General features: G+C 43.1%; 1 protein-coding gene across 5 annotated transcripts; it reads right to left on the bottom strand.

Moving 5' to 3' along the window:
• Positions 1-86: 86 nt before the first annotated feature.
• LOC100706248 (TSC22 domain family protein 2) lies at positions 87-21780 on the bottom strand. Of its 5 annotated transcripts, XM_005475977.4 has the most exons (4): positions 19209-21779; positions 9516-9590; positions 2228-2279; positions 87-2086 (listed from the first exon to the last, which is right to left on the bottom strand). In XM_005475977.4, exons 1-4 carry the CDS (start codon positions 21053-21055, stop codon positions 1727-1729), a joined length of 2334 nt encoding a protein of 777 aa, XP_005476034.1. In that variant the 5' UTR covers positions 21056-21779; the 3' UTR covers positions 87-1726. The 5 variants fall into 5 exon arrangements, with proteins under 5 accessions (XP_005476034.1, XP_003438098.1, XP_005476035.1 ...); XM_003438050.5 differs by lacking the exon at positions 9516-9590; XM_005475978.4 differs by lacking the exons at positions 87-2086; positions 2228-2279; positions 9516-9590 and adding exons at positions 16236-17440; positions 17524-17636 and having other exon boundaries at positions 19209-21780.
• Between the last annotated feature and the right edge of the window lie 1445 nt (positions 21781-23225).

Raw genomic sequence — 23225 nt, 5'->3', positions numbered from 1 at the left:
GCGACTGCACTTGGGGACACATTTAAAAGATTAGTATTTCCGTCTTTGTATGAATAAACAAACTTTGAACAAAAAGGTGAGACACGTTTGGAATCTGAATATTGCTTTTATTTAAATACATTAAAATTTTGCAATGTAACAAAACTATTGGCATATGAAATTCAAACACCATTTAAACGAACAAAACATGGCTCACTTCATTTTTCTGTGACTAGTGTCGGTAACACTAGGTTATTTTACTCCGCTCGCTGTTGCGCATCATTACCCTCCCCCCTCCCATCCCACCCTCTCCCACGTCCCCATTTACACTGTTCACAGACTATCTTACAATAAGAGTGCTGAATAAAAATGAGGTAAGAAAGTGGTTTGAAGATTACAGATCATGCAGAACATGCTGAACAGCAACAAAAATATTCTGTGAAGGAGGAAGTAACAAATGAGAACCAAAAAAAAAAAAAAAAAGGTGTGTGTGCATTTCAAAATAAATTTACACAGCTTTGCATCTTTGGTTACAAAGTACGCGATTTCACTACTGCCCCCCTGCCAACGTGCCCGTGCCCCACCCACCTACCCCACTTCAGGAAAACCAATGGAGAACTGAAATGTGAGTGAGTGAGTGAGGGGACGTGGCAATACTCATTCACCTTTGCCTATCAAATTTTCACCGGAGGCCTAAAGATTCGATATCGGTGGGTAAAAGTCCATCAGGCTATACAAAAATATACACTTAAACTGGATCTGGACTCGAGCTACGAATTGGCAGTTGCAGCCTTAAAAATCTGGGTTAGTGTTAAACATTTGTCAGAATTTCTCTGTTTGCCGGCATTTAACAAATATATAAAGCTGTTGTCTGGGACGTGTGGCCAATCTGTTCAAACACTGGGGAAAAAAGGAAAAAAAAAAGCAAGAGAGGAAACAAGTCGTTGGGCTCCTGTTAAATAGGTTTTGTTGTTTAAATTGTTCATTTATGAAAAATAGCAGCCCTGTAATAAATAAAAATACTTAACAGTAGAACTCAAAAGAGTGACGCAAGAGTTAGACTTAGTAACGGCAGCGGCGTGGCGCTCCGAGGAAGGAGGAGGAGGAGGAAAAAAAAGACAACCAAAAAAAACAAACCACTCTCCCAGTTTTTACTTTACAACATGAAACGGCAAGGCTAAAAATACCCCTCCCCTTCAATTATCTCATTTAAAAAAATAATCGCTCTCTTTTTGACAATCACTCCCCGTCTGTCCGGCAAACCCCTCGCTTTCCACAACAACAACAACTACTGGTTTCGGGTCAGGTCACAGGTTGGTTTGGCTCGGGCCCGGTCCAAGAAAAGACATCCTCTCTACAAGCCCAGCTGTTAACCAATCTGGGAATACAGCCAAAATGGGAAAAAATGAACATTAAAAAAAACCCTAAACAAAACAAAAAACCCTCAACCTTCCCCGACTCTACTCTGAACACTTTGTCTCAGTCCGTCTGTTGCGCTCTTGATGATTGCATTAACACTGGAAAGGCCCACAGTACAGATGCATACACGCACACATTCTAACACCAATTCACAGTCTTGCTTCCTCGCTCTGACACACACACACACTCACACTCGCACAGAAGCACTGTACTCTTTGTGGTCAAGCTGGTGGCTAAGAAGTTCTTTTTTTATTTCACATACACTAATTGTAATAAGTTGTAGAGAAGATGCTGTTCTGTTTTTCTTTTGTTGGTTTTTGATGCGCTTTCAAGCAGAGGTGACGTTGGGTTGCAGTTGTTGGCTGGGATCGAGCTGCGGCTGAGTCTGGAACTGCTGGGGTTGGGGGTGGTGCTGAAGCTGGGGGTGCGACTGCGACTGAGGCTGAACTTGAAGCGGCGGCTGGGCTTGCTGCTGAGGCTGGCTGAGTCCTGGCTGGGAAGCCGCGGCGCCCGAGCTGCTGGTCGACTGGGTGGACAGCTGAGACAGCTGCTCGCTGTTGGCCAGAGATTTCAGCACGGCGTTCTCCCTCTCCAACACAGAGTTCCTCTCGTACAGCTCCTTGATCTGCTCCTTTAAGACCTCCACCTCTTCGCGCACTGCATACATCAGATGGCTTTTCACCAGGTCCTGAAGGAGAGCAGAGGGAAACATGAAGTGGGAACTAACCACTGTCTTATTAAATGTATACACTCTCTACATTTAACTCATTCCTATGTTTTTAATTAAAAAAAAGAAGCATATATGATTAGTGGTAAAATGAATACTCACCATAGCCTGTTCAATTTTATTATCAATGGCAACAACATTGGTTCCAGAGGCACTGCAAAAAAAGAAAAAAGTACAGTTACGCAAACAATCGCATCATGATTACCTTCTATATTTGACTTATTCCTGCTTTCATTTGTGTTCCCAAACAGATCGGAAACACGGAAAATACTGAATTCTATTGAAATGGACAAAAATCCTAATCCAAGTTGCAACTTGAAATAAATCAGAACCCCAAATAAAAAGCGAAACCAGATGACAAATTGGTGCTCGATCAGTCAAACAAGGCGCCTCAGGTATCTAGGTCAGATCACACAAAAGCACCAGTCACCACTCTCACATCTACACCTGGCCACCAACAGGAGAAATGAGACGAGACCGGGCCCCGGCAACGCAACAGGCTCAAGTTTGTTCGAATGATGCATCTGTTTGTTTAACAGCCATGATGACTGGACCGTGCGGATCAATCTCCAAAGGCAGCTGTCAGCTAACCCCACCGCTGGAAACAAACATTCATGCACTCACATTCACTGATGTCATATCAATGTATGGCTATGATTAAGCGCTCTTTGGGCTGACTCTTGTAAATCCATCACAATACACACGGGGAGGAGCAGCGGCGCTCTTACGTGCGGCGTGTGCGGTAGGAGGGCATCGGATCGCAGCTCGCGAGCCGGGTCGGGTCCCCAGCGCAGCCCGGTGGTTTGTAGGAAAACGTGCACGGCATGGCGCTGCTGGAGCTCCACCGGTAGCGTCGCACAGAAGGTCATCGGTGCCTACCGGAGGCGGTTTAGTTGGGCAACTGTGACCGCATTTAGAATAACGAAACACGAGCCGATGGGAGGAGAAGTGCGAGGAGCTGAAGGAGGTGGGGACACATGTCTGAAATTATTTCTGGCTCTGATGGCTTCATAGCGACTGATAAGCGCAGCGACTTTACTCGGCAGGGCTACGGGGTGCAAGTCAAAGGGCCGAGGAGGAACGTGCTTCAAAATATAACTTTGATCCACTGCAAGCTACACTTGCTGATCAAACCAATTATCCCCCACTGCTACATCCAAATGTTACAGAGGCCGCTATAAGCAGGCATATGCTGTGTCTGCAGAATATGTGCAACAGCTGCACAATAACCCAGTTTTCCTCTGGGATCACCTCCCCCCATCCACGTTTGTTCCATTAACTTTTTTTAATATCTTCCATCTAGCTCATGGGAGTAAACATATATACTGGTTTAATGAGAACATTCGAAATATCGCTGAAATATTTAACTGTGGATTGATTTACAGACATTACTATCACTGAAGCTATCCCGGTGATCAGTGATAAGAATAAGTAACCAAATAAGGAATTTAAAATGTGTTGTAAAGGATGCTTTAAACATCATTAACAGAATATAAAAGAAATAAAGTTTCTAATAATGAAGAAAGCTTTGTGTCATGTCAGAGGCATAAACAGGTCTGGCTGGGAGCACAGAAACCTTTGTTTGTGGGAGGGAACCAATCAAAGTTGGCCTCATCCTTAAGAGGAGCTGAAATTGGTGAAGCTAAAAAATGCAAACCTGCTCTAGTAGAGTCAAACAATATAAATACAGAAACTGGAAATTAGCACTTTAAGAAATCAGTAAGATGGTATTACATACTTTCTCCACCAGGGGGACATAATAAGCTGCACAACTAACTCTGTACATACTTTGGTGAAAAATCTTATTATAGCAGTACTTTAATTTTTAATTATCACTTAGTCTTAATAATATTCCTGATCTCATAAAAAACAAAAGGATCAGTTCAGCTGTAATAAGACGCAGATTTACACCTGCAACAAAAAGATATGGAAAATCATTGCAACCATGCGGTACCAAGGTGCCTTCAAATACATGTAGACTCCTACTGTTGTTCTGTTCCTCTACATGTAACTAGTGTGGGTGTGAGAGGCCGGCAGAAAGACTCGGATGATCTTTATCAGCAGGCTGTACTGGGGAAGGAATGTTCCCCATACTTCTGCTGCTGGGAAACACCGTCACTCACACCTCTGTCCTCCACTCCTACCTCTGGTCACTGCCAGATATGATAATGTCAAACACGACTTCCAAGCCAGCATGTCACACAATGATGGAAAAAAAAAAAAAAAAATGCAGTTGTTATGAACAAGATGCACATGGTGCCATCATGGCTAGAGAGGCAGTCAGCACTCGCCCATTAACGTCTCTTTATGTCGTTCCCTCAGACATTATGTGACCCCCACCACGAGTGCTTATACAACCAAAACACTTTAAAAAAGGAAAAGAACATCAGCTTCACCCAGTACCAAACATGTCTTTAATTTAGACTGGGTGTCGCGCTCAGGACCTCCTATAGCTTTCCTCCCTAACAGGAGTTTTCAATAGGCCTGTGCCTAGAGGAATCTCTCAGTCTATAAAATACTGAGCCTTAATGGACTCGCTGGGTTACACCCTTGTTGCTTCACCAGTGGTTTTCAGATAGTACAGCAAACAAAAACATGCTCTGCTAATAACAGGATCACACTCTGCAGCAGCACATGTATAAATACAGGCTTGTTTGAATCTGTTCGAGCCCAAAGTTTGCTTATACCCACGCATGAAGACGCATGAAGTTCTACTTTTGAGAAAGACAAACGGCAGGATTTGAATTGGACCAGCCAAAGACAATAAAATAAGAAAAGCCGATATAATCTCTTAAAAGAAAAGCAAGGCAAGTTGATAAAACTGAGGCCTTATCATAAGGTTTCATCAAGATGTTAAAAACTGTAAATGTGACGGGGATGAGACAGGAAAACGATGACAGATGTTCACAGCTAAGGCCAGATGCTTTGTGGATTATAGAGGATACAGTAAATTTCCATATTTTCTGGATAAATCTACAGTTAAGGTGGAAAACCTGGGTCCAACCCTCATGTGACAACTCACATGGCAGAACAATTTTTAATGGAGGGAGCCATATTGTGCAAATTCTATCAAAACTGCTGCAGATTAACTTCCAGCCTGGTTTCAGCTCTACTGTCATCCAAGGTTAAATGTGATACTCCTCTGAAGTGCCTTTAAATGACCTCATTGGAATTAAAGCAGGGGGGTATGAAGCATTTTCTCCTGGGGTTTCCTCCAGCTGGTTTCAGAGAGCTGGGTTGAGACTATTGTAATCAAATCAGAGAATGAAACAGGCTGGGAAAACTAAAAAACCCCATGTGCACTGTCAGGGAAAACATGTGACAAGCCAGCAAACTGTAACTATGGAGACTGGAAAACATCAATAATACAATCAACCTTTATTAAGAGTCTGTCAGAACAAGCGGGTAAATATGATTCTATTAAGTCATGACGGTTTGGGCAGCTCCTCTCGACTATGACTGGAAATATAGACTGAAACAGGCGTGTAAAAAAAACAAAACAAAAAAAAAAAAACAAGTCAAAACCATATTAGGAGACCATCTGGTATTCCAAGTAAAACTTCCAAGAACAACTGGCACTGAGGGAGGGCGGGGAGGGGATTTTTGGTTTTTGGGAACCGCACCATCAGGAGTGTTTTGGAGCACTGGTTCGAGCTCTGCCCTGACACACATGATCTTGTCTCTAGTGCTCCTGTGAAAGCCAAGAACTAGATTGAGCGCCTGACTTTGAACCAAATCACGTTAAATGCTCGGCGGAGCCGCCTCCTCCGTTTCGACAGCGTTACAAAGCGAGCACTGTATGACCGCTGATGTATGTGGGGTGAAATCCCGGAGGCCTAAAGGCTGGGCTCAGATGTAACGGCTTGCTAACGAGGGTCTGAACCTATTCTGCTGCTGATTATACAACCGATCGCTCCTGTAAACTTCACCTTCTACACCAACAAGACTGAAGTTTATAAGCTCCAGGCAGAAGTTTGCCGTTTCCCTTACAGTGCTAGCTGTAAAATAGGAATGCCAATAAAAAGTCCATTAGAGCTAGAGAGGTTTACACTAGCACCAGGGCAAGTGGAGCGGCGGGCATGCATAAGTCATCTGCACATCAAATAGTTGTCATTCCTTCTCTCTGGAAGAACTGCTGCCATATTTAAGACTAGTAAGTTTCCTCCAGCAACACTAGCAAGAAAAAAAATAAGTTTAGAGCTTAGGAGGTGAAGGCGAGGCTGATCGTGTGCCCAAGGACAACAGGTGCACAAGCCAATCCCGTGTCACTCGTACTGCATAGATGCCCCCAATTTAAAGGGAAATCTGTGTTTTCTCTCTAAGCAGCTTGGTACTGCAACCACACAAATATTTACCAACAAGGATATACAGAGCATATCCTTCTCACACACACAGAAGTGCATATATACTACTTTCATTTTTAATCACAGACCTGTGAGCTTCCACAGTTACATTAGACAGCTGTGTCTGTAGGAAGGCAGTCCGCCACAGAGAACAAAATGAGGAAGTGCTATAATTATAACCAAACAGCAACCCTCAAAACTCAAGCATGGCTTTGGTGTAATTATGAAGCAGCAGTATATATTTATTACCCAAGAAAGCTGATGGGCTTTATTTGGGTTGGTGGTTAACAACATTTTTAAATGTGTGAATTGATATGGGCAGCATGCAAAAATAAATAAATACATACATATTGGGTCATGAATGGATAATGATACCAGGAAGTATAAATATTCTGAACCAGTTCTGATATTTAAAAAAAATTGACAGCTGACGAGATGTTTTCCTTTTCTAAATATCAGGTTTTTGTTGTTACACATTCCTCTCTTTATCTGTAAATGTCGTTCTATTTGCTGATATCTCAACTCAACAAGGCTGATATTGTCAAATGTATCAATCAGTGTGTTTACCCTAATATCTGTACAATACACCACAGGTCTGACAGGAATCAATACTTGCCGTGCCTTTATGCTCTTCCAAAACAGATTCTTCTGGAAATATAAAAATATATTAAAGAAAAAAGTAAACAAAATGAAAAACCTGGCAGCAGACAGAGGGAGGCAACCCTACATGGATTCTTCTGTCGGGAACATGTGCCAGGTGACCCGTGGAGAAGATCAAATGGGTGAATTTCCTATACATCTGATGTAGATCTACTTTGGGGCGGTTTTTCAGGTTAAACTGGCATCAACACAGGAAGCATTTTCACCATCGCCCTTACGACTGGTCAATAGCGGACATAAAAGGCTCTGGTTGGCTGGGCAACCCTCTACCACCCCCTCATATGTCAATCGCGGTCATTGGTAGTCACGTCAATCACTTGCCAAGAAGTTAAGAAGTTTACTCTGAACCCTCCTAATTCATGTTGCTGACTGTCTTTAGCCTGAGTGTTTCATATGTAAATGGCCCTTTAAAATACAAAGCAGAGTTATGGTAGGGTTACATATGTTAGGGAAGCATAGATGAGGCACAGCTCTCTGTAAACAAACATGAAACAACTGGTTTCACTTCTATACAAAAAGAAATGCAGGAATGATGCTATGATATAGCAGATATTGCAGACCATGTGGTCTTATTCCAATGGATGGGTGTCATCCGGAACATCATTTCCAACACACTGATGAAAAAAAAGACCTTCAGGATATTCATTTTTCACTCTCTCTGACTTCATCTGGTCGCCTCACACATCATCTTAAACCAACCCGTATAAAAGAGACGGATCATGTGTCAAACTGCAAAGGCCATCGCCCAAATATACCAAACAAAACTTTGGTTATCTTTGCATCCAAGGAAACAAAAGCAGTCCTTGATGGGACAATGTATCCACAACAACGGCGCTCCAAAAGACAAAAAAAAAAAGAAAAAAAAAGAATGCATGGGGCTAAACATTTGTGCCATCTTACACTGCTGCTGCCTTCAGCCAAGGGTAGAAATCACGTGCACGCCACACAGCATTAGAATCCGGATAACACCACCACAACGTTGATCTCTCTTTTCAAATTTAAATCAAAGCAGCTAAGGCGCCAAAAGGGCTGACATTACTGTATATGCACGTGCATGAAAGTGTGTGTGCGTGCGTGTGAGAGTGAACGAGTAGTTCCTCAGCGGCTGGTTGTGTGTCAGCTTTATATTTCTCTAAAACAGTTTCATTTCCTGTCACTGAGATATGGTTTCATGTGCTTCTCTTTTCATTTTTGTAAATGGCATCAGAAAAATGTTCGCCCCTCTCATTGTCTCGCTACGCCATCTACTTACCTCGCTGTCATTTAGGAAATGAATCATTTCATGATGAATTTAAAATGCAACCGTGAATAAAAACCATTTGGCAGGAAAGAGTGCAGAAAGAGCGCACTAGAAACCCGCCTTTACTCAGGTTCATATTTAAATCCAGTGTTGCAGAGAGCATGCACACACTCTTCAGCCCTGTTTTAGCCACTTTAAAGCCGAAACAACAAGTTTAAAGTATTTTTCCTGGATTGTTTTAATATTTTGAGGCACTTTCCAAGAAATAAAAAATTACCTTCGCTGAACAGGGAGTTATATGTGAGCCACCAGACCAGTTTACTGCTTTACACGGAACTGTATGCATATTTAAACCATCAACAAATCCCCAGCTTAAAAGTCCTATTGGTCTGCAGAACTGCTCTGATCGAGTGGTTTCATGTTCTTTGTTGTCACGTCACAACAATTTAAACTGAATGACATTTAGAAGTGTCAAGCGCTGTTAGAGTTATTTGATGTTTGAGAGCACAATATTGCTCTTTAGCATTACAGAAGAAGGCTACAGTGTGGACATCTCCATTCCTGTGATCAACAAGTGTTTACACCACCAGACTATCCTGGAGTTTACACTACGAAACAGTCAGCTGTTGGACTAATAGTGGCCGACTGGAAAATTTCAACGTTCCCCATGAACGTTATTGGTCAATACATTTATAATCAAACAATTCATCGGTGTAGCACTGAAAACACTGGTCAGATAGTTAAACAATTAAAAAAAAAAAAATCAAATAGTTCTTGTTTATAATCTGATTAACTGATCGCTTGCCTGCCCTCTTGGACTCTGTTCCATCATTAGTGGTGGCCAAACCTACGAAAATAACACCCAGGCAGTAAACAAAACCAAATTTTTAAGTGACACACACACAATATATGACATGTTAAAAAGAGACTGCGTTGATTTGCTAGTGAGAAGCAGTGGGGAAAAATAAATAACAGAGAGCGAAGAGATGCCGGTTGAGAAATCTACTGGCTAATCCTGCGCTTGCTGCCAGGCTTTGTTTCCAAACTCAATCCATGCACGTGGAAAAAGCAAAGCTCGCTGCTACTGAACACTGCACACACAATGTTACACTCTTGCAGGCCTGCCCGGACCAATCCAGTACTGTACCTATCAATGTGCGCCTTTGAGTCTCTTAATCTGCTGCCAGACTGGAAGGCCTGGTAGAAAGCCTTGGAGGGATTCCTGTGTCAACCGCATTCAGGGAAGAGAGAAGAGACAGAGTGAAGAGCTGCGACAGTGAAAACAGACTCAAGTTTGACTCCTACAAATGCTTTCTCACACATCTTCAAAACTCTTTAACAGTAAACATGACTAGAGTTAAAGCTCTTAGTCTTAATGTGCAGAAGATTCAAAGAGAGTAAAGCAAAGGTCTGAGGTCTTCAATTAAACACAGGAAGTTATGTTCAAAGGTGGGGACAGCTTCAAAAACATTAAGGACCTCCCTCGAGCTTTAACCCTCAATATGCTGATCACTCAGTCGTACCCTCTGGTTTCACCCTCTGGCTTGGATATTTGAACGTCACTGCAGAACTGTGCATGTGCAGACGAGGGATGATAAGAATATTTCATATATTTTAAACTCAAATGACTCGTGCAACTACTTCTGGTTCAAAAATATATATGCTTTTCCTTGATGATATATAACAAATTTTTGGAATAATTAGGAAAATTTGCATTTTTAAATAGCCTTTTTTAAATCGGGGCTTCATTTACACAAGCAGAACATCCATCCATCCATCCGCTTCCGCTTATCCTTTTCAGGGTCGCGGGGGGTGCTGGAGCCAATGCCAGCTGTCATAGGGCGAGAGGCGGGGTACACCCAGGACAGGTCGCCAGTCTGTCACAGGGCTGCAAGCAGAACAGACATCTCTATTTCTCAAAAAAACCCTAAATTAACAAAATAAAACCGATTTTTGAGTAACAAGATAACAGACCACATTAAGCAGACTATTCTTGCTTACATAATCATGTCCTGGAGACGATTCTGAGCCAATAAAAACCTGACAATGCAGTTTCTATTGCCAGAATGCACTCAAATGTTTTCTGCCAACCAACACTGACAAACAAAAACAGAAGAAACACATGACTACTTACTACGCTGCAGATCAGAAATTAAGGAAGTGCAAAATGCTAAAACGTTAATTTAAATAAATATCAGTTAGTTGCTTTTCTCACATTATCTTTGAACATTTATCCAGTGCAAAATTAACGTGACACAATCTGCAGCTGACACTGATAAATGTCCTTGCAGTTGCTAACAGGCCATTATCTTTCCAAATGGAGGATATTGACAGACACCAAACATTTGGCCAATTTATCTGTAGCAATGCAGCCATATGAGAGTAGTTGTGACGGGAATGGTGAGCATCTTCCAAGGAAGACCTTTAAAAATGTTTTTAAGAACCTTTAAAAAAATTTTTTTATAGACACAAACACACAAGCACAACTGCTTTACTGGCGGGCTGATGTTACTGGTATCTGCATTTACAATGGCCAATAAATGAACATTTAAAAAGCAAAAAAGAGATGCGAGAAACACCCTTCAAGCATGTCAGGCGTATTGATACTGCACAGACAGCCCACCAGGGGGCACTCTACAAACTTCCTCATGGCGAGACATGTTTGAAATGCCACAAAAACAACAATAACTGAGCAGAGGTAGGCAAAGTGTCAGACAACCTGTGAACGGTTCATGTGTCTTTAAATAAATAAATAAATAAATAATCGGCCCATATGACAGAATATTGATTTTTTTTTTTTTTTTTTTTTTTTTTAAAACATGATCAAATATTGGTATTGCTCTTTTTCCTAATCATTTCCTGGTTAATTTGAGTCAAATACAATCACATTACTCAATTTCACTTTACCCCCCATATTCCTGGTGACTAGCTACAAGTACACCGTGTTCTAACAACACATGCATGAGGGGAAGGCAAAGGAAATCCCCCCCAATCCCAACACACAGACACACAGATATACTTCATTTACTCTCAGTCTGTGCATTTTAAGACTGCTTCTTTCCCACATTCACACAAACACAAATGCGCACTGACATGCACGTGCACACACACACGCACAGTAAAGTGTAGATTTACAGCATGTGTGTGGATATTATAGCAGCCAAGGCTCTTTCCTAGAAATTTCTGGCACAAACTGCCTTTGTCACATTACCTCATGACTTAACACTCTCACTAGCTCTGGCTCTGCTTAATATTACTTTGTGGCCTGCAAATCTCTGTACACACACACAGAGACACACACACACACCCACACGTGTGCCAGGCACGCCTCCACAGAAAAACCTCAGTTTTTCAGGGCTAAAGCTCTGTACAAGTCCTGTATCGACTGAAATCAACAAGGTCAGATGACTTGGAATTGGGTTGCCTCTTCGTGAATGAGGTAAGAACCAGAAGAGTCATCATTCTCTGTTTTCAAGTAGCAAACACTCGACTCTCAAAGGCTGTCTTTGTAAGCCTAAAATGCAACATGTCAATATCCCTTTATGAAAGCTGCTCTTTGTAAACCAGACAGTCACCGTGTTCAGCAGTTGAGAACATGCGGCCTCCTCCACAAACCCCAAAATCTAGAGTGTGAGGGGGGGGGCAGAAGGAGGGAACACATAACCCAACAGATGTGGACACACAATGAAAATCCCCCCCTTTTTTTAAACCACTCTCTGAGATCCAATAAGCTTACCTGATGGGAAAAAAAAGAAGGTTGCACATGCTCAGGCTTTGCTCGAGACGACCCTAAAGCTAATGTATGACCAGGCAGCAGAAAATAATCTGAAAATAACTCCTGGATGCATTTTTGCTGGTTGATGTCACACATTAAGCTGGGGCATGACACGTGGATTTTTTTATGCTCCCCCCTTGTTTCTGCAAACCAGTGGTTTGCAGGTTTAGGTCACGGTGTTGAACCTCTTAATAACCTTGCAAAGTAACTGAGCATGTGAAAAACCCACAACAGCCTTAAGTGATGAAGCAAAGGGGGAGCGGGGTAGGAAGCTTGAGTTGGAGAGCGAGAGCAAGCTGAAGTGCAGGAGGAGAAAATATCAAAGAGCAAAAGTGTGAGAGGGAAACACGTAGACTACGAAAGGTGTCAAAGTAGATATTTTCCTCTCCAGTCAAGGTGTTGCAGAGGCAGCATGGTTCACTCAAGGTCCCTGTCCCCCTCACAGCAGAAGCACCGAAACTTCAGACCGGGGCCAAATGAGCTACAGATTTTTACAAAGGTGGGGAGAAGTTTGTTCTTCTGTTTGCAGTGCGAATCATCCCCTTTCTACTCTCCATCACAACATGGCTGATTGGATGGATTTAGAGTGTTTGAGTTTATAAAAAGGGGGCGGAGGATCACTACCAAACTGGTAGTGTTGGTAGTAAGTAGACAGGTAGAGTAATCTGGTGGCAAGTTGTGCACAAAGAAGAGGGAGAGGCTATAAGGGGCTGTTGAAAGCTCTCATTGTTGGTGCACATGAGGAATCAGGTTTTCAGCAAAATCCATATATCTGCCACACAGCACAAGTAGGTCAAAACTATTTAGATTTCAGTGGCCTCGTGGGAGTTTCTTTCAGCAGGTTTTAGGTTGTAGTCGAGGGAGATGGAGAGCAAGAAGGACCCAGAGCAACTGCACGATTACAGCAGAGCCACCAGAGGAGACTGGAAACCTGGATTTTAGCGTTCAAACAAATTTTTAACCTCATGTTTAGCATAGTAAAACTAGGTAGTTGCATTTTTTTGATCTTGGCCTATAGTTCCCCAAAATGTTGCTCCTTTTAGGGCACTCCCCAAAAGTAATTGAACACTTTTAAATCTGCTTTTATCAAGCTACTTTTAGAGATGCGAGGAAATGGAACAGTAAATAATAAAACAACTTTTAGTTCCAGAGTCTAGTTCCTAGTATTGCATGGAGCCTTCCGAGCATCTAAACATATCCCACATGAGTAGATCTTAAAGTGGTTTGTACAGTTCATGTATCCAGTTTCTGAAACACTCATTCAGCTTGGGTTTGAGAGGCGGGGTACACCCTGGACAGGTTGCCAATCGCAGAGAGAGACAAGCTTACACTCACTTTAGAATCACCAATTAACCCAACAAGTATGTCTCTGGACTGTGGAAGGAAACCAGAGCACCCAGAGGAAGCCTGTGCAGGCACAGGAAAACATGAAAACTATATAGTTATGTAGTGGAAAATAACTGACAGCAGCAGTAAATAGATATTGTGTGTAGATTAAAAGACTTGGGCTAAAGAAGCTGGTATTTAATTGACCAAAGAACAAAACTGCTTAAAGACTTTTTTATTTATTCTGTGACTTGTTAATGTTTTGCTTTCCAGAAGCAAGATAAAAAGAACACTGCTAAGCTTATCTATAACACAGTACAGCACATCCCCAGTTAAACACTGGACCAGCTTGGTGAAGCTGTTCTGCTTGTCATAACAGTGAAGAGCCTCAATTGGGATGAAAATTAAAAACTGATTCCAAAACATACAACCCCTCCAGTCTTATCAGTTCTTTTTAATCAGTGCATGCGTGCTTTTCTAATGGCTGCACACATAAAAGTGACATTTTGCATGCCTGAGTCACATGCTAGCCTTCTTTCTACACTGATGAGACTAACATAAGAAGACAGTTGCATTGTTTCAGATAACGCCACTGGTCTCAAAGAAAAAAAAAAAAAAAAACACAAAACAAAACCTGACAACATGGATTCTGAGCCTCTACACCTGGGGTGGAGGGGTGGATGACTGCAGCAAAGCCTACAGACATACTGACTAGTAGTGCCGGTCAAACTAGAACAATACACCCTTCTTTTTTAAAAATAACTCAAAGGCTGAGATTAGGCTGGGGTCATAGAGGGAGAACAACTTGACTAGTGCACACAGAAACACATACCTAAAGTTGAGGCAAGTATTACATTGCTGTTAAATGCAAGTACAGACAGTTGTAGATCTACTGCTTGCTGCTGTACAGCTCTAACAGTATTAAAGCCAAAAGGCAGATTAAAAACTTTCATTCCAATCAAAGCTAAAGATGTCTGATTTTTGTTTTGTTTTTTTAAGTGTTGACTTGTACCTCAGTGAGGCACTGTGGATAAAATGTACCCACCAAATGTCATATGATATGACCAGGGAGCCCCAGTGCGGAAGCAGGGAGTCAGCTAAGGAATATTAAATGAATAGAAGGTGGAGAGCAGTGTGAGCGACTGTGACTAAAAACAGGATACAGCAGTTAGAGGAGAGGTCAGCGAAGGGAGGGAAAGACCCTGTGGTACATGCCGTCTGTGTCACACTCACTCTCACACACAGAGCTACCACTTCCACTATGACTAAAAATGAATAAGCAGTTCTTATCCACGTCCTCCACCCCCAGCATGGATACTTGTGCACACATACGCAAGCGCTCATGGAGTCCAGCCATCCCCTTAAAGACACACCTCTTATCCACCCACACGAGCACAGTCTCTCAATTCACTGTGGCAGTAACTATATCGCAGACCTGGACTCCCCTCCTCTCTCCTACCTCCTAAAGAGTCTGATCTTACATAAGCTCCCGTTATGTGAGGACAATAAACCATACCTCCCCAGCATGAGGCTCAATTACATACAGACTTCAGTTGCAATACATTTATGATGAGTTTGCAAAATAGCAGCCATCCCCCCCTCTGTGAGTACGGCAAAGACATTATGGCAATCCAGAAATGTTGTTTTATGCCTTCGGTTGTTGAAGCCATCTGGGAAACATTAAGCTGAGAAAACCATATTCTAAAAATGAGAACAGCATCTTCAGTCTCTAGTATATATAGCCATTGTTTTATTTTAATTACTTGTGAGCAAAACTAAATGGGGGAAGGAAGCTATGGACAAATGTAAGAGTCTTTCCAGTTTATGCTCTAAAAAGTCTATAACCCTTTAAAAGATGCAATAAATACTATGTAATGCATGTTTTATTGGGAGGTGTTATTTAGACTTGATATTAACACTCAGCAAAAGAAAGAAAACTGCCATTACTAATAAAACCATTAAATGAACTGCATGCATAAAAATCATACATACAAAAGACCCTGAACTTTTGTATACATGTTACACGTATCTAGTACAAACAAATATATTAAGATAGCTTAGGCCCCAATCAAACCTAGCAACGATCAGTGGCAACTATTGGTCAGGAAAAATGTGTAGTCCCTGATTATAGTCACAGTGAAACTGACAGCTAAGCTTCAGTCATGCTGACCTAGAGGTCAATCAGTGCCCCCTGGTAACCACCTGTACCTAAACAAATGTGTGTATTCCATGACCAGTTGGTGAATAGTTGCTGTCAATCGCCAGTGAGACATTAGTCATAAAGAAGTATACATTACTATATCTGTGAAGGTTCTCAGTCATCCAGGTCATCGTAGTCTAAGGAGCTTGGAAAGAAAAGTGTCTGGACTTCTTTGAGTTGCTTGAAGACGTTTCACCTCTCATCCGAGAAGCTTCTTCAGTTCTAAGGGTCAATGGTGGAGAGTCCCAGATTTAAACCCAGTGACCTGGCCAGGTTTCACAACAAGCTCACCCGAAACCCTGGCTGATTGGGACCCACACCCACTTTCACACCTTGGCTCATGTGATTAGGTAGAGGATCATCAGAGGGTCCTTTGTCCCTCTTTGGGGGGGAAACTCCCACTGGGTTTAAATCTGGGACTCTCCACCATTGACCCTTAGAACTGAAGAAGCTTCTCGGATGAGAGGTGAAACGTCTTCAAGCAACTCAAAGAAGTCCAGACGCTTTTCTTTCCAAGCTCCTTAGACTATACACTACTATACTGAAAACCACCTTGTGATTGTCCTCGTCTTGGTTTACTCTGCTCTCCTCTTTCCCCTAGCCCTCAACTGGTCGGGCTGGATGGCTTCCCCTGCCTGAGCCTGGTTTCGGTGGAGGTTTCTTCCTGTTAAAAGGGAAATTTTCCTTCCCACTGTCGCCAAGTGTTAACAGGGGGTCGTCTGATTGTTGGGTTTTTGTAATATTGTAGGATCTTACAAAATAAAGCGCACTGCGGCAGCGGTTGTTGTGAGCTGGCACTGTAAAGGGACAGTTACAGCCTGCCTCTGGTTGAAATTAATGACTTATTCCATAGTGGACTTATCATTTCTGAGCTACCATTAGCTAGCGCTGCTCACTGTTAATGCTGGGAGAGGAAGAGAAAGCACTGAGGCTAGGCACTAGGGAGTGAGTTTTGTGCAAAAATCTGTCCAAAAAACCTCATACAGCAGGCACTCCACAGGGTGAGTCAACCAAGAGAGTCGGGAAAGGTCTCACTTTTTTCAAACTTATGCTGCAGTCTGTTTATTTGGCAATAAAAAGCCTAATTTGTGTCTACAGAAAACAAGAGAAAGTTTAATGAGCATGCATTTTCTCGTTGTGTGACACATGAGTACAGAGAGAAACAAACAGTGCAGCAGAAATGTAGAAATTAAGAATGGAAACTTTTTTTTTTAAGCTAGGGGAGGGAGGTGTGTCAGGCATAGCTAAAATGCCTACTAAAGAGAGGCGCAGCAGGTTTCAGTAGGCAGCTTCTTCTTCCTCCTCTTCTGTGCTTAACTCAGTTGCTGCAGTAAAGGAATGTCATTCAACACTTCATCTGTACGTGAGCAACTGTCATGCCTCTTCTGTCAGTCAATCAGAGGGGCAGACAGCATGCTGACCACACCGACAGAGAGCAGTACACTAGCCGGTGTTTTGAATGACTTACAGACGGAGTGTGAACGCTTACTACGGGACGAAATGTATGTTTGCTCCTGTCCAAAGGCTCTAAACAGAACAGAGTAATTTAGCCTAAACTTGCATTGCAAAAGAAAGGGGTCATTGGATGACAACGCACACTTGGTTGATACGCCCCTTCGTGAGGTCTCTTATCGGCAAAACAGGGGCACAGTGGAAAGACTACTGCTCAGTGTCTGATAATGCTTGGCTGTCGTAAGAGACCCCCGCTCTTATCACCCTGGGAGCTCCGTCTTCTCACAAGCAAACTATAGGTGCTCCAAAAATCCAGTGCCTGAAGAGAGTGACATTATCACAAACATTAATAATCTTTGAAATGTCACCTGATATTAAAAAAGTGTACTCAAAATAACTGGCCTGTGGTCATTACAACTAAACAGATCAAGTGAAGAGCTGAATATAAACCTGCGAAGCTCATCTCCGTCTCAGGGTGCGAAAGACTTTCAGGATGGACACATACTGCAGAGATACTGCGTGAGATTGATAAAACAAAGCTTAAGTTGTATGATTTGGCTTGTTGATTGGACGTGTTCATATGAGTCAAAAGCTGTCATGTATGTCTCATAGTGGCAGCTAAAGTGTGTGGAAGCCTTTTTGAGTCCAATTGCAATAATCTGCATTAAGAAAAAAGTTATTCTCGATGTCATGAGTGATATCTGTGCAAATGTATTTAGGTTATTGTGTGACATAGACTCATCAGTATCTAGTAAGATAATCTCCAATGTCCATTTAGAAATAACATCCATAAATCATTTTATGAGTTATGAGTGCCAGTGCCAAAATGTAAACAAATAAAGGATTTTTTTTAAAAATAAACAAATAAAAGCCAGTCACAGAAATGACAGAAGTCATCACAGCACTTTAAACTTCCTTGAAGTGCACATTACAAACTGACACTTCAACATACAGCTCGAGAGGAAGAAAGAAAGTAGTGCCAGTGCTCTGCAGGCTGTGTATCCTGTCTGGTCTACATTCTGGTACATCTCTAAGACTGTAAATGGAAACCACTGAGAGATTTCAGGCTTTGAATCATTTCCGCTCATGTGTGCCATCTACTACTGAGAAAAAGATCATTTCTGGAAGGGATGCAAACTTCACGTACTCCAATTTTTTAGTTCACAAATTAAATCATGCGCAATTGCGATATCTTTTGTAGATGTCATTTGCTTACAAAGAGACTCCTTATGTGACACCATATGAGTAGAACACAGTACATCACATATTTAACAGTGTAAATGCCCAAAACTTCTCTAAACATTTTTAGTGAGCAGTACCTGGCAGGGCTAATTGTAGCAATGCCCTCCCCCAAAAAATACATTTCATTATGTTTGTATCAGAACGTATTTTCTAAAACAGGACCTCACTTAATAAAATATGCTGCACATGTGCAGTGCAGCCACAGTTAGCCTGAGGCTAACCGAACACTGAGCTAACCTTACACATAGTAGCAACCAGCAAAACATCTTTGAGGTTTGCAGCCAAGGCCATCACCTCACACACTGTCCTAGAGGGTGATAGCTGGAGTAAAAGCTGGAGACCCACACGTACGTACACACACACACACACACACACACACACACACACAAGGAGTCACAGAGTCACTGTGATACAGGAGCCATGTGTATTTAACAAGTTTGACAAGTTGTTGCTTGTGCTGGGGAAGTGTGCTACACTCCACTGACTGCTTTAGGCCCCAATATTAAAACAACAAACATTATATTTCCTTCCTGTGCGCCACTACTCTCTTCCTCGTCACACTCCCCTTCCTCAATACCTCCCTGAAACTATGGGGAAAACCCTGTCCGTATTAATAAGCACACAGTGCTGCTGTTTGTTACGGCTTCTCATCTTTCTACAAATGGCTAAACGTGTGACAAACTTCTCCCCTGCTGTGGACTAAATTAAGCATGTTTAGACCTTGCATGGTCATTGTGATTTTTTGAGCTGTGTGCATTATGGGTAGTTTTGCAGAGGATCAGCAGTGATGATGTGAAGCTTAACAGAGATAGGGATATTAATATAAAGACTTGGAAATATATTACCTGTCCTCCTCCCCGTCGACAGGTATGTGGATTGCAAATATGCTGTTGACAGTCGGAGTGGTGAGCTGCAGGCTCTCAGGCATGAAGGGCTTCGCTGGTTCCTTCACAGAGACAATTGGAGACTGTATGTTGATGATTCCGTCTGACTTCCTCCCACCACCAACTTCCACCTGACCAAATGCAGTAACTGGGAGGCCCTGTGGCCCCAAAGCCCCTGCAATGTTGCTGTGGGCTATCTGACCTGGAGGCAAACTCGGGGTGGTCACATTTGGCTTTGCTGCACTGGAGGCACTGGGCACAGCAGTGGGCACAGTGGAGGGCACACTGGAACTCACTGCAATGGCAGGCACGTTTTGTACACCAGAGGATGGAGGGTGGCCGTGGGGTTGAGGCTGTCCAGCGGTGGCATAAAGATTCACAGTCTGCTGCTTCAGAGTGGATCCACCAACCAATACGGGGCCTCCAGCAGCTCCCATCCCTACAGTCTGCTGCTGCAAGACAGTTGGAGCTGGCTGTCCAGCAGGTAGAAGTACTCCTCCTCCTGCTGCTCCAGTAACATCTCCAACCTGACTTGGCACAGATGCCCCACCAGAGGCTGTAGGCATCACCGAAGTGGGTCCTTGTCCCTGGCTGGACACTGGGTGGGGCTGGCCTGAGGCAAGCCCAGGTGGCAGGGGTACAGAGTGGTGCTGCTGATAGTACTCTGCCTGGTTCTGCATCAGTCCAGGTGATTGGCCGGCCAGGTGCTGGCCCACAGGAAGCTGTTGTTGCTGCTGCTGCTGAGGAGGGTAAGGACTTGGTTGGGCAGAGGGAGGCATGATGGGGGACTTCTGTATGAGGACACCGGATTGAGGTGGGCCATTTTGCTCGACAGGCAGCAGGTTCTGGGGAACAAGAGGCTGCAGACCTGCCACTGCTGGAGCCGGAACAGCCGTAGGCCTGGAGAAAGAACTGTGCGTGACCGACCCACTCACACCTTGTTGGCGGGCGCTGTAGTTTTGATGGTGGATTTGCTGCTGCGGTGGCTGCGCCTCCACCGAGTGTACACGACTAGAAGAGAGAGAAGAGTCCGCTATGGAGCCCAAGCCATGACTCGAGTGCGTTGCTGAGGTTGCGGCAGATCCTCCTGTAAGCCCGAGCCCACTGTCTCTGTCTGCAGCAGGGTCCAGTGTTGTGTTGGTATGTCTCATGCTATCCACAGTCCGACCAACAACAGAGCTCTCAGAGTCCTTTTCATAAAACTCTGTGCACGTCCACCGGCCTCGCCGAAACGGTTCTCCAGTACCATGATCAAGTTTAATGACCCTGAACCGCGAGGAGCAACTCACCGTGGAGGTGGCAGGAGGTGGAGCTGAACTGGGCACTGCAGCAGGTTGGGATGTGTTCACTGACGCACTCGCTGGCCCAGCGGTGGCTGCAGAAGCAGGCTGCTGCTGCACTGGCCCAGCCTGAGTGATAAGGGGTAAACCAGCCCCAGCGCCAATCCCCGGTGCTTGCTGACCACCTTGACTCGAGCCAGACACTCCCACTTTTCTGAACTCCCCAGAGGGATTGCTTGACAGCGCTGACAGCTGACTGGCATGAGGTACGCTTGATGGTGGCATCACTCCGACCGCCTCTGGCTCCACAACATTATTCAGAGCTTCTTCGGATGAACTTATGTCACACGCAGGCTCATAATCAGCCCGTGGCATGTCGTAGATTTCCGACGACACGTCCTCAGTCCGTGACTCGTCTGGATCGTCCAGACTCTCCGTGTCGTCGGCGGCACCTACAGCCGCCACCTGGGCCTGAGTCACACTTGTGATCTGAAAGCAGCTCTTTTTCTTGGCCGGCATTTTCGACATATTGACAGCCTGAATCCAAGTCCCGTATGGCTATGTTTATCCTCAGTCAAAAAGGGGTCGCTGGCTGCAGCTTTTAAAAGCTTAGAGCATAATAAGCAGCAGACCTGGAGCTATTTTTTTTAGCCTACCTAACTGTAATCAAGATGTATCTGCGCCATCCTCTTCCTCTCTCGGACTCCTGTTGCGTTTCAAGAGCTCATAACGCAATGCCACACTTCGTGTCGTCTTGTCCAGCAGCAGGGCTTCAGACACGGTTACCAGCAGTCCGTGCGGTGACCGATCCGCGGCTTTCGGCCCGCTAATGTCCCGGTTGTCAAGTTGTCGAACGGCCGTTGTCGCAGAGTGGGCTGCCCAGCTGCAGGGGCTACTTTAAGCTGAGGAGGGCCCGTAGCCCTCCACTCACTGAGCTAGCTAACAATTCAAGCCAACTGGCTGCTGCACACTCCCCCTACGTCGGAACAAGTATGTGAGACATCCTCCCGAAAGCGGCGCTGCGTAGCCTCTCGTTTCACCAGCTCAAAGTCATTCGTTGTCGACACTCGCTTCGCCGCTGACTACGGTCGAGGGAGAAAGGGGCTCTTAAATATGACGCGTTAATAAAAAAACAAATGATATTCTAAACAGCGTCTACAGTTGCCTCCCTCACTCAGTCACTCTTGACAAGATGGCTATGTTGTGTGCGACCGCGCTGCATCGTGGGTAGGTAGTGAGCGCAAAAGACGTTTACGTACCAGGCTTTTGAGAATTCATCCTAATGGTGCCTTCACGGGCCTTCGACAAAAACAAATACGTTCACAACTGCACGCACAGAAAGAGTAAAAAGAAATGTTTTTAGACAGTTGTTTTTAGACTACTCATTAGAGTAGCACTACCCCGAAATTGTTGTCGGGTCTAATGACTATTTAACTTTTTACATTCTATTTGTCACTATTCAGACAACCAATCTATTACTTTGGACTGTGTAAAGCTGTGAAACGTAATTCAGCTCATATTTTCCTCATTATCAGTCTAGCTGATTATGCGATTAGTCAGATTTATATAAATCACAATAGATGGATGTCTTGAAAAAACATTCCCAAACACTCTTTCTTGTTTGCTACCGCCTGCCCCTCAGAGCAAAATACTCTTTTCTTATCACTGTAAAATTTTGGGGGTTTTTTTGTTACATCTTGCCTTAATTAGCTGTTACTGGGCTATTATATCAGTCAGCATGAGGTATAATATGCCTTATTTGATGATCAGCTGCAATAAAAAAATAAATCCACCCAGTATTCTGTTTAATTGTGTTATGGAGTAATACGACAAAATATGCATACTTGTAACATATATGAGCAAATTAAAAAAATATTGAAACTATCTAATTAAGAATTAACCAGAATGCTTCCTGTTTCAATTTTACAGGAACTTTACAGGATATCTCTCAATATCAGTATCAGCACCGAAAGGAAAAAGAAGTGCTCTGAAACCAGCAAAACATGTTTTTTCTCACTGACCACGAGGCTTCCCAAATCATAGAGAACACTGCCCCCGGTGGCCAAGAATGACTTTTGAATTCAAAGAGGTCCTTACCTTTCCTTTTTTGGTGATTTTGGGCGAACCTTGAACCCTTCACCGTTTCATTTAGCTTACATCAAGTAATTGGTTGTTTTACGTCCGCTATAATAATAGCAGTGGTGTAATAAAAACTGCAGTTTCAAACAGTGTACCTGTCTGTGATTAAAACTGCTTAACTGGGTCCTAAATAGAAAAGCATAAGATTAATAGGTTTATGGAACGCCAGGACTGCCATAATGAATTAATTAAATACACCATTAAATAATTAATTAAATGTGGCAATAATTAATTAAAATCGGAAATAATTATTACATAAATATTTACAACACGTGTAATTAATTAATTATTGACACATTTAATTAATTATTGACATATTTAATTAATGAATGACACATTTAATTAATTATTTATTTATTTCACATTTTAATTAATTATTGCCACATTTAATTAATTATTTAATGGTGTATTTAATTAATTCATTATGGCAGTCCTGGCGTTCCATATAGGTTTAGCTTGCACTGTAAGTTATATACCAAGTGGAACGATCACTTTTACAATGCGCTCTAGAATAATCACATTTATTTGTTCTGTTGATCTTGTTTAAAAACATACTTAT

This window comes from Oreochromis niloticus, linkage group LG18 (genome assembly GCF_001858045.2).
Source record: "Oreochromis niloticus isolate F11D_XX linkage group LG18, O_niloticus_UMD_NMBU, whole genome shotgun sequence".
NCBI lineage: Eukaryota > Metazoa > Chordata > Actinopteri > Cichliformes > Cichlidae > Oreochromis > Oreochromis niloticus.
This window is presented reverse-complemented; position numbering and strand designations above follow the sequence as displayed.